The sequence below is a fragment of the Phodopus roborovskii genome, unplaced genomic scaffold (genome assembly GCF_943737965.1).
Source record: "Phodopus roborovskii unplaced genomic scaffold, PHOROB, whole genome shotgun sequence".
NCBI lineage: Eukaryota > Metazoa > Chordata > Mammalia > Rodentia > Cricetidae > Phodopus > Phodopus roborovskii.
In genome coordinates this window covers 6,106,323-6,117,825 of record NW_026126611.1, presented here as the reverse complement: position 1 = coordinate 6,117,825, position 11,503 = coordinate 6,106,323, and the positions used below count along the sequence as shown (strand labels likewise).

Below are 11,503 nucleotides of genomic sequence, written 5' to 3'. Positions count from 1 at the left end.
AACTCCCAGACATCTACCTGCCTCTGCCTCTGCCTCCTGAGCACAGGCATGCGTGCCATCATGCCTGGACCCCAAAATGACCCATTCAAAAGAATGGGGACTGGGGCTTCTGTTGCAAACTTGAGGCTCTTCACTTTCACTGTGGTTGGCCCAAACACCCCTGCCTGCTTGTTGTCTCGTGGTTTCCCGTTGATCAAATCAAGACCAATCCTGTAATGATGAAAGTGTGATTGATTCAGTGACCAATCTGATGTGGTGTGTTCCAGCTGTTCTATACCAAAAGACTGTGGGTGTTGTAGCAGGTGAACCCCTGGGAGTAGAAAAGTGAGCAGCAGACACTTTTGATGCATTTGTTCCCCCCTGCTAGTTAGTTCCTGGATAGGATGCCACCTGCTTCAGATTCCTGCCTCCGCTTCCCCGAGTGATGGACTGTTCTGGAACTGTGAGGGCAAATAAACTCTTTCCTCTCTTATGTCGCTGTTGTCAGTGGGTTTTATCATGACAAGAGAAATAACATGCTCTGCCTCTCCCTCAGGAACTTGCCCTATAGCTGTGCAAGAATTTAGCAGAAACAAGTCAAAGTTCATTTATGTGCATATGTGTGTTCCCATGTTTGTGTATGTACATTCAGAGGCTAGAGTTCCAGAGCATCAGATCCCCTGGAACCGGAGTTGTGAGCCACCATGTGTGTGCTAACACTGACCCCAGGTCCTCTGCAAGAGCAGCAAGTACTCTGCCACTGAGCCATCTCTCTAACTGGATCAGGGACACTAGGTGTAAATACAGAGCTTGAGGGAGCCAGGGGCAATGGATCCCCCTGGAGCTAGAGGTTACTGATAATTGTAAGAAGATGTGGGTGCTGGGAATTGAACTCCAGGCCTAGGAAATCTAAACGGAGAGACCCAATCTGCTCATAAGCAAATAGGGTTTCAGGGTTGTCAGTATGATAGGCGGTGACTGGGATGGACATGTTTCCCAGGGAGCTGCTGCAAGGTTGGTAAGCGGCAGTCAGTCAACCCACAAAGGGGACAGGGGAATGGCCACAGAGTAGGGGGGGGCATGGAATGGAACAAGCTACACACAGTAACTGACACTTGGTAATCAGCAACGGGCTTTGTGTACTCACTGTGCAAGAGTCACCCATGGTCCTAAGGGGTCTTCGGTGAAGAGAATTCACAGAGCACCTTCCAGAGGTCGGGGTCCCATCCTCAGCCCTGGGGCTCTCCCCTTGACTAGTGAGCTGATGTTTACAGAGCACAGGCACACTCAGAAGATTCTCCAAGTCCCCTCCCGCTGGTCCACACTGTACCGAGCACCCTCTGGCACGGGACAGGTTTCGGGAATTCTGCCAGGGGAATTGTATTCGCAGCTGAAGCAGGGGTAGACTTCTCACTGCTTCAAAAATACACAAAAACAGAACCCATGATGTGAATGCGAAAGGGGACTACAACCCTCACAAGAACAGAGAAAGATTCGAGGGGTGTGCCCCATGTGTCTGAAGTCCACAGCCTGAGACTTTCCCCAATACCTCGGCCTTTTGCACGCGGATCGCTCCCAGCCCAACCTAGACACCAGGAATCCCCAGGTCTCTACCCCATCCCAGACCTTACACCACAAGGACGCCCACGGACTCAGCCCCTGAGCCTGGGAGGTGCCAAGGGTGCTGGGGCGGGGCGGGACGGGAGGTCAGAAGGCTCAGTCCCCAGCTCAGCCCAGACTGAGCAAAGTTTTCCTCAATTGCAGCCAGAGCTGTGCAGAGGCCAGCGAAGCGGCAGGATGAACTTAGGCTCCGACCCCGTGGTCATCGTCTCTGCGGCGCGGACCGCCATAGGTGGGTGTCCCCTGGCCTCGCATCCGCTACCCGGCAGGTGTGTAGAGTACCTGGCCTATTGCCTGCTTGCATACTGGCTCGTCGGTCACTCATCGGTGTCCCGTGCCAGGCACTGGTGGTCTGAGCTCAGGCTCTGGGAAGTCCTGGACTTGGGGAAGCTTTATTTTAAAGTTCCCATTGCATGTGGCCCCTGCCTACTCCTCGGGGATGCTCAGTGTGCTCTTGGCTCACCTGCCGTCCCTCTTCCCCGTTCCCTTGGAGGCTCCTTCAACGGTGCCCTGTCTACTGTGCCAGTCCACGACCTCGGGACGACTGTCATCAAAGAAGTCCTGCAGAGGGCCAAGGTGGCTCCAGAAGAGGTGTCCGAGGTCATATTTGGACACGTTTTGGCGGCAGGTAACTCCTCAGTAACCCCAGGAGTGATCAGACACACACACACACACACACACACACACACACACACACACACACACACAGAGAGAGAGAGAGAGAGAGAGAGAGAGAGGGGTCAGGCTCATTAGACAGACCATTTATTCTCTCTCTCTCTCTCTCTCTCTCTCTCTCTCTCACACACACACACACACACACACACACACACTTCCCTGGTGATCCCAGACCACCCATCTGTGCCTCCTTTTTCTTGTTAGAAGCAAGGCCAGCCTGGTGCAGGGGAGAATATGCACAGTCCTCCACACACCCCTAAAATGCCACACACCTCTTAAGCCAAGACACCTTTCCCGGTCATGGAAGAAGCATTAACAGTAACTATTAAGCAATTGTCATGCTAGCCAGTTAATGACAGTGGCCCCTTTGACATCAACAACTTGGAGAACAAAATTAACTAATAAGATTAGGACTGGGAGGGAGAGAGGGTGGGTAAGGGTACGGATTAAGTATTAGATGGACTTTGAAAGGAGAGTATGGGTAGGAAAAAGTAATTCGGACTTTGAAAAGGTAGCCTGGGTAAGGCTTAAGGATTAGATTGACTTTGGAAAGAAAAAAAAAAAAAAATGGAGGCGAGTAGCTAGGAGGGAGCGTTGAGACAGTTATGGTCCGTACATGAGAGTCTGTTACAGCCGCAGAAGGCTGTAAGTAAAGAGTAAAAGCGAGACAGCTGGAGAGATGGCTCAGTGGGTAAGAGCTCTGCTACTCTTCCCAAGGACCCAGGTTCAATCCCAACACCCACATGGCAGCTCACAACTGTGTGCAACCCAGTTCCAGGGAATCAGACACTCTCATGAAGATGAGATGCCAATGCACAGGAAATAAAAATAAATACATAAAAAAAAAAAGGCCTGGTGGAGGCGGCATCTACAGAGTGAGTTCTAGGACAGTAGGACAGTCAGGGCTCCACAGAAAACCCTGTTTCTAAAAGAGAGAGGGAGGGAGGGAGAGAGAGAAGGAAGGGAAGAAGAAGCTAAGGACATAGGAATATGAGGGACTGTGTATAAGAGGTTTGCAAAGAGTAGAGTAGACTGGGTAAACAAACACAAATAAAAGGCCTAAAACCCAACTGAGCAGGATACAGAAAGAGCAAAACCACCGTGAGATGTGCAAATTAAGTAAGAGAGAAAGAATACAGTGAATTGCTGGCCCAGCTGGGCTGAGCTGAAGGAATGGTCAAGTCCTCAAGTCCCTCTGGCTGTCTGGAGCCTCTGGGATCTGCAGCCTCTGTTCTGATGTGGGAAGGGAGATTACAAGGGAGATTACGGTAGTCTTTTCCTGTAACTGTCTCCAGCTGCACCCACCATTCCACTGTGGCCTTCCCTGGCCCTGCGCCTCCTGGGTGTGCAGGGAATGCAACTTCCCTGTGTTCTTATGTAGACGTCTGCACTGGCCTGCCTTTGGAAATCGGACAGGACACACCCTCAGCTGCTGCCACTAAGAGCATCATCACATGTGCATATTCACTATGTCCCCTTTTAAAAGGGCCCCGCCCACCTCCCATCCTCTCTCTGTCTCCCCCGCCCCCGTGTGTGTGTCTGTGTGTGTGTGTGTGTGTGTGTCTGTGTGTGTGTGTGTGTGCGCGCGCGCGCGCGCGCGCGTGCGCTCGCGTGCCTCTTTTTCCTCTCTCACACTACTCCTGTTGCCAGAGGCCAGCCTCCAGCCTCCCCTTTCTCCTTTTTACAATCATTTTCCTGTGATAAAAATGCAGCCTTCTGCTTGAAGCTTGTCACATGGCATCCTTCTCTTCTATGCCGCTTTTAAAAAAAAAAAAAACTACAACACCCTGGCCTTCTGATACTTCAAAAAATAAAAAAAGAAAGAAGAGAAGAGAGGGAGGGAGGGAGGAAGCAAGGAAGAAAGAAAGGAAGGAAGGAAGGAAGGAAGGAAGGAAGAAGGGAAAAGATTTATTGTGTATACAGTGTTTTGCCTACATGTATATCTGCAGGTCATTACAGATGGCTGTGAGCCACCCTGTGGATGCTGGGAATTGAACTCAGGACCTCTGGAAGAACAGCCATCTCTTCAGCACAAAAGCATGATTTTATATACAATTTGTTACATACGCTTTGCTCACAGAATAACGAGTAACAAACCCCTTTCTTCCTGGGTGTCTTAATGCAAAGCTTCTAGGAGCAAATGCTCTCCATGTCTGAATTATACCTTGTGTGTACAGGCTGTGTAACTAGCTGGCTGTCACCTTTGGTCTTAATGACATTCCTTGTCAACTAGGAGGAAAAGTCGGGCCCTGTAGACATGAGGTTCTGTCTTGGGTATTGGGAACTTGTTTGTAGAGGAGGAGGCTGTTGCTGAAACACCCAGCAGTCACACAAGCTGCCACCTGTCCCGGGCCTAGGGTGGCAGGCAGAAAGGGAGGCAGGTATCTGTGCTGCTGTGAAAACTTAGCTGGCCTGAAGGCATGACAGAGGCCAGGCCATCTCCTCCGGGGCATTTAGCCCACACTTGTTCCCTGCTTTTACCTTTCTCCTCGATGGCCTAGAGGCTTCTGTGTTCCTCATTCCAGGTTGTGGGCAGAACCCTACTCGACAAGCCAGTGTGGGTGCAGGGATCCCCTACTCGGTGCCAGCATGGAGCTGCCAGATGATCTGTGGCTCAGGCCTCAAGGCCGTGTGCCTGGCAGCCCAGTCCATAGCCATAGGCGACTCCAGCATCGTGGTTGCAGGAGGCATGGAGAACATGAGCAAGGTAAGGAGGTGCAGGGGAGCCCCCCCCCCACCCCTGGCCCAGGGCACGAGGGGAATGACTCAGTATGGACCTCCCTCTGTGCATGTTCACTGTCCTCCAGGCTGGAAGAGAATCCTGTATGCTGAGCATCCTGTCAGCCAGGCAGTGGAGGCAGAGTATGCTTTTTCTAAGCTGTAGTTCCAGAAACATACAGTGTTTTCTGAAGTGAAGCCACAAGATTGGATGGTTTCAGCCAGGGCGTTGGTGGTGCACACCTTTAATCCCACCACTTGGGAGGCAGAGGGAGGTGGGTCTCAGTGAGTTCTAAGCCAGTCTGGTATGCAGAGTGAGTTTCAGGACAGTCAGAGCTGCACAAATTCATCCCCCCCCCCCCAAAAAAAGGAGCAACCGCTTCTGCCTAATATTCTGGTTAGGTCCCCAGATTTTCCAAATGAGAGGCCGCCAGGCTTTCCATTTCTTGGGAGGTTGTTTCCCATCATGCCCCACTGTCATTCTTCGTGTGTGTGTGTGTGTGTGTGTGTGTGTGTGTGTGTTTGTGTGTATATGTGTGTGTATATATATATATATATGTATGAGACGCTGGGTGTGGTAGCGTATTAGAGTATAACTTTAATCTCAAAAATAAATATAATAAATAAAATGAAAACCATTTTATACTCACATTACTGGGGGATGGGCACATGACCCCAGACTCAGGTGGAGGTCAGAGGACACCTGCTGGGTGGAGTCCCTCCTTCCTCCAGGTGGGTTATGGGGACTGAACTTGGCTCATCACACTTGGTGCAAGTGCCTGTGCCCACTGAGCCGCCTCACTGAAACTGCATTCATTTGTTTTCTTTTCTTCCCCGTTCATTCATTCATTTCCTTGGTAAGTCAGGATTTCTCTGTGTACCCATGCAACTCGCTTTGTAGACCAGGCTGGTCTGAAACTCAGAGATCTGCCAGTCAGTGCCCCTCCAGTGATGGCGCTAAGTACCATGTCCTGCATATTTCCCCCCTTTTAGATGGGGTCCTGTGTAGTTTGGACTGTGCTAGAACTCCCCATGTACTCCAGGTTGGCCTCAGATTCACAGAAACCCACCTGTCACTGCCCACACTGGTGTGGGCACTACCTTTTTTGGAGAGATTAATCTAAACGTTCTTTGAACAGAGTGGCACAGTGGACTCCTAAGCTCTGCTGTTCAAAATCCCTAGTTCATCCTCGATTGAACTTCAGAGAGAATGTCTCCCACAGCTGAAAGTCTTAGGCCACTGAACTCAAGCAATTCAGAATTCTGTGCATCTGGATCGGCCTGTTCCTAGACACAGCTCATCAGTCCAGAGAACAGTGCATCCCAAGACAATATTCTGCTTTCGACTAGGAGCCAGAGCTCAGGACCAGCCTAGCTCACACAGCAAAACCTTGTCTCAGAAACCACCAGAAAGAATCTGTAGACCTGCACCCGGGCTGTGGTGTCTGATCACACCAGCTAATACGGCGTCAGTGCTGTTTTTCCCAACGTACAGGGTTGAGGGAGAAATAGAAACGAGCAACTTACAGAGGGATAGATTGGTAAGAGAAGGCAGGTGGGACTGTGCTAATGCCAAGAGGCTTCAGGCCCTGACCTGGGGGAGCAGGTAGTGGGGAGAAGGGCTTGATGCGGGAATGAAGAGGAGGGAGCGCCGTCCGGGCCATTCTGAGTCTGCGCTGCATCCTCAGGAGGGGACTGATGACGACCAAGTGTAACCCTGTTCTTACTTCTTGTTTCCAGGCCCCTCACCTGGCTCACCTGAGAGCAGGAGTCAAGATGGGTGAGCTGCCACTGGCTGACAGCATCCTCTGCGATGGTCTCACAGATGCGTTCCACAACTATCATATGGGCATCACAGGTGAGGCCAATGTGGCTTCCAACACTGGCTTCAGAAAGGCTGACAAGAGCTTGTGCCTGTGAGGCTGTTAGCACAGGCTCTGAGTCTGGAGGGCATCCTGCTTAGCTGTTATGGTGTGGTAGTGAACAGGTGTAAGCCCACCGCCTGGTGATGTCTCTGCGTGTGTTTTTATGTGTGTTTCTCTTTGTACAGCATGTGGGTCAGGGAAATTGAACTCAAATCAACTGTCTTGACCAACTATTCTGTTTCATTGGCCCAAGAAAGGGTTTTTTTTGTTTGTTTGTTTTCTTTTTAAACATTTTATTAGATGCTACTCTCATCTCTAGACAGTTGTCCTAGCTGTCCTGGAAATCACACAGATCCATCTGCCTCTACCTCCCAAGTGTTGGGATTAAAGGTGTGCACCACCACATCTGTCTTTTTAAGACCAACTAATACAATAGGCACTAGGTGAGCTAAGAATTAGTACATATGTTAAATTTCATGGTTGTTTAAAAAACGTTTTAAAGTTTGTATGTGTGTGTGCATGGGCACACATTATGTAAGTACCAAAGTGCACGTCTGGAGGTCACAGGTCAACCTGTAGTAGTCAGTTCCTCCCCCCACTCTATGGAATCCAGATCTTCACGGTTGGCAGCAAGCATCGTTATCACCTGCCCTGGTTCAGTTTTTAAACAACCCCTTATGTAAATCATTTGTCCAGGGGAACGAGTATACAGTGCAATTATAATTCATAGGGAAAAGCGAATTGTATTTCCATCTTTCCCTCCGGTGGATAGGAAAGAGATTGTTCACATAAATGGGGCAAAAATATCAATGGTGAATCTGGTTACTGATTTCTGGAAGCTTACACTTCCATATATAGAAAGAGAAAGAAAATGAATGCCTCTCAAGAGGCATTACAGATTTCATGTCTGCTGCAGTCAGGGCTGCAGCACCAGGCCTTAGAGCCCTGCCTGTCCTAGCAGGAGGCCTGACACTGCGCATCGGTAATTCTTGTTTAAATGTGAGTAGCTTGAGCTACCAACACCCAGCCCATGAATATGCCATCTGCCTTTTCTTCTCCTCAGCTGAGAATGTAGCCAAGAAATGGCAAGTGAGTAGAGAAGCCCAGGACCAGGCTGCAGTTGTGTCCCAGAACAGGGCAGAGCATGCCCAGAAAGCTGGCCACTTTGACAAGGAGATTGTGCCAGTGTTGGTGTCTTCCAGGAAAGGTGAGTATGGAGACCCCAGCAGACATGAGCCTGTCTGTAGGTATGAGTACCACAAGGACGGTACATAGGGATGTTTGTGAACTTTGGTCTTTACAAGTTAAGATGTAGGCGTTATACATCTCAGTGTGGGAGAGCAGATGCGATGCGTTCTTTTGAGACATGGTCCTGCTGTGTAGCCCTGGATGGACTGCAGCACACTATATGGACCAGGCTTGTCTCCTCCAGTTTCTGCCAGCTGAGTTCTGGGACTACAGGTGAGCTACCACACCTGGCTGGAGAATGCTGTCTACAGGGGATATGGTGACATGGGAAACTGTCATCTTCAGATTGTCCCCAGCTGCAGTGTGTATGCAGCGGGTTCCATGAGGAGTGTGTGTGTGGTTGTCAGAAGACACAACTCTCACACACAGTCTAAGTAAATTGGAGGTACACCTCACCTCCCATATGCAGAGGATGCATCGTGTTAGGTTACTGTCCATGATCTGAAGCAGAGACTGCAGACAGTTCCCTTATCAGTAGCTGACCTTCATGTCCAGCTCACACAAGGTGGGCTCTTCCACTCCTGAGCACTCGGTTGTAGCCAGCTAAATGTAATGACTCAGACCCATGTGCATACATACAATAACCTGTGTCCCTGGGAAGGCCTGTGCATTTGGGACACTGTGAGACTGTCTCAGGAAGAGTTCTCATGGGGTAGCGTGCAGTACTTCTAGAAATTTGCTACTGGAATGAAGAGGGTAAATGTCAATAAACCTCTCTTCCAAATGGGAATCCTCTTGTTTGAGAAGTCCCCAGTCCCGGCTGCTTCTCTGGACTCATCCCGGGCAACTGCTCTTCCTTTCTGCAGGTCCTACTGAAGTGAAAATTGATGAGTTTCCTCGCCATGGGAGTAACATGGAAGCCATGGGCAAGCTAAAGCCTTACTTTCTTTCTGATGGGACAGGAACAGTCACATCTGCCAATGCAACAGGTTGGATTTCTGAAGGGAAAAGTACCAGGTTTGGTGGGGTCTACCAAGTGTTTCTTTGTAGTGGCATCTTGCTTTGCCAGTGAACTTGCAATGGTAGTCACATCCTAGGGGCAGACATGACCCCTGATGAGAAAGAGGAGGGGCTTGTGCTGTTTGTGGTGAGGACTGAGAATTTGTGGACTTAATTTAAACCCCACCATCAAATCTTTCTAACAAAGTGATTGATTCCTAAAGCTGGGTTTAGGGGAAAGCTTGTCCTTTCTATATTGCCCATTATTTACTTGATTTTCTTTCTTGACATCCAGACTAGACATACAAGTGAAAATCGCAAAATTAAAAACTGCAGAGTGGGGTGGGGGGGGTGGAGACAGATGCGTTGTGAGATGTTGGAGTTGTCTGACAATGTTAAGGAAATATATCCATTTAGAGATGTGTCTATTTCTAGCACTTAGGTGGCAAGGGCATGTGGATCTCTGTGGTTTCAAGGTCATCCTGGTCTACATAAAAACATTCCTGGCTAACTAAGGTTACACAGTGAATCACTCTCTGGAAAAAAAAAAAAAAAATCTATATTCATTCGCTACCTACTTCTCCAATTCCAGGATTTCCCAGTATCTTTGAGTAAGGCCTTGGCTTGTTGTCTTTCATCTTCACTCCTGTGTTTCCATAGCTACACTCACACATATGTCATAATGTGAGTGACATCGTACCCCAAACTTGACCCTTTTGGGTGAAAATGGTGACCCTGGGTACACACCTAAAGAGTACCGTGGAAACCAAGTCTCCTGTTTACAGGGATGAACGATGGTGCCGCTGCTGTGGTCCTTATGAAGAAGACGCAAGCCGAGAGACGGATGCTGAGACCTTTAGCAAGAATAGTTTCCTGGTCCCAAGCTGGCGTGGAACCTTCCATTATGGGAGTAGGACCAATTCCAGCCATAAAGCAAGCTGTGAGTGTCTTTAGCAACTGTGTATGTGCCTATAGGCAGGCACACGTGTGACTGGGTTCAGGAAGCCCAGAGTACTTTCAAAGCAAAGGATGGTCTTGAACTTCTGCTCCTCTTTCTGGTCCCTTCCCAAATGCTGGGGTTTGGGATGTGACCTCAACTGTGAAGTCACTGCTGCTGTGGATGTAGGTGGGCCCAGCAGGCTGTTCTGTAGTAAGCAGAGTTGGAAGCCCTGGCTTGTGAGGCTGTGCTTTACCTGGTTTCATTAGCTACCCCATTGCCCTAAGACTGACCCACCCCACCCTCTTAGCGCTGGGATTACAAGTGCACATCTCCGTGCCTAGCTTTCTTAAAATGTAGTTCTGGGCACTGAACTCAGGTGCCATGCAAAGCCCTTTACCAGTTCAAACTTTTTGAAATACCAGATCTAAATGTACTGTACCACCCTAACAGGGAAGTCAGGACTTTCTACCTTAGGATAAAGTACAACCCTCTGGTTGAGGCTGGGCCTTGCTCTACATAGCCCAACCTGACCTCCAATTTCGTCGTTCAGTCTCGCTTCTTAAATACCTAGAGTACAGATGTGCCACCCTACCTAGGTAGAGTAACGTCTATACTGTGGTGTGTCCCTAAGAGTCCATCATAGTGCTCTTCAGGGAATATTACGTATGTAGACTGGTCTTACCTTTTGAGCTCTTGGGACAGACAAAGGCCACCATGGCACACCACCTAACTATGGTTTTCAGAGTTCCATACATTGTGTATTTGTCAGTAACTAATGGTTTTACTTCAGTTGATTTTTTTCTTATAGGTTGCAAAAGCGGGCTGGACCTTGGCAGATGTTGACCTGTTTGAAATCAATGAAGCCTACGCAGCTCTCTCTGTTGCAATAGCCAAAGAGCTCGGATTAAACCCCGAGAAGGTAGCCCACATGACCTTGCACAATCCATGTTTAAGGTTGTAAAAAGCAAAGGATCAGGTTATTTCTCAGGACTGGTCACCTTGGCAAGAGATGAACAAATACTATTTAAGTTTCAGTTGCCTTTTGTTGTTTTTCACAGCAAAGAACTGAGTGTGTTAGCTCACAGTGAACAGAACATTCTAGAAACAAGGGAACCAGCAGGTGTCACAGGCAGAGTTTACTCCTAAGCTTCACAGTGAAAGTTGAAAGAGGGGTTTCCTAGCATAACCCTGAGAGGAGGAAGGTGAACTGGGTGAACTGGGGGTGTCAGCCTGTGTGCACACAGGCCTGGCTTAAAGATCCTCTCCTTTCCTGCAGGTCAACACGGATGGAGGAGCCATCGCCTTGGGCCATCCTCTGGGAGCGTCTGGCTGTAGGATCCTAGTGACCTTGTTGCACAGCCTTGAGAGGACGGGTGGGACTCGTGGGGTGGCAGCCCTGTGCATTGGGGGTGGCATGGGGATAGCAGTGTGTGTTCAGAGGGGATGACCTGCCTGGCAGCCATCGTCCTGGGACAAACGGTTCTTGTTAAAAGGGAACTCAGAGGACCAAAGTGAGGAC

General features: G+C 49.3%; 1 protein-coding gene across 1 annotated transcript; it reads left to right on the top strand.

The window, feature by feature from the left end:
- The first annotated feature begins 1,715 nt into the window (after positions 1-1,715).
- LOC127237732 (acetyl-CoA acetyltransferase, cytosolic) lies at positions 1,716-11,446 on the top strand. Its single transcript, XM_051206114.1, has 9 exons — positions 1,716-1,831; positions 2,093-2,227; positions 4,800-4,981; positions 6,733-6,850; positions 7,921-8,064; positions 8,912-9,034; positions 9,830-9,984; positions 10,793-10,903; positions 11,261-11,446. Exons 1-9 carry the CDS (start codon positions 1,777-1,779, stop codon positions 11,429-11,431), a joined length of 1,194 nt encoding a protein of 397 aa, XP_051062071.1. The 5' UTR covers positions 1,716-1,776; the 3' UTR covers positions 11,432-11,446.
- The last annotated feature ends 57 nt before the right edge of the window (positions 11,447-11,503 follow it).

Coding starts and splice junctions, on each gene's coding strand:
- LOC127237732 (XM_051206114.1), top strand. CDS start 1,777: ATGAACTTAGGCTCCGACCCCGTGGTCATCGTCTCTGCGGCGCGGACC. Junction 4,982..6,732: donor GCATGGAGAACATGAGCAAG/GTAAGGAGGTGC, acceptor TCTTGTTTCCAG/GCCCCTCACCTGGCTCACCT. Junction 9,985..10,792: donor TTCCAGCCATAAAGCAAGCT/GTGAGTGTCTTT, acceptor TTTTTCTTATAG/GTTGCAAAAGCGGGCTGGAC.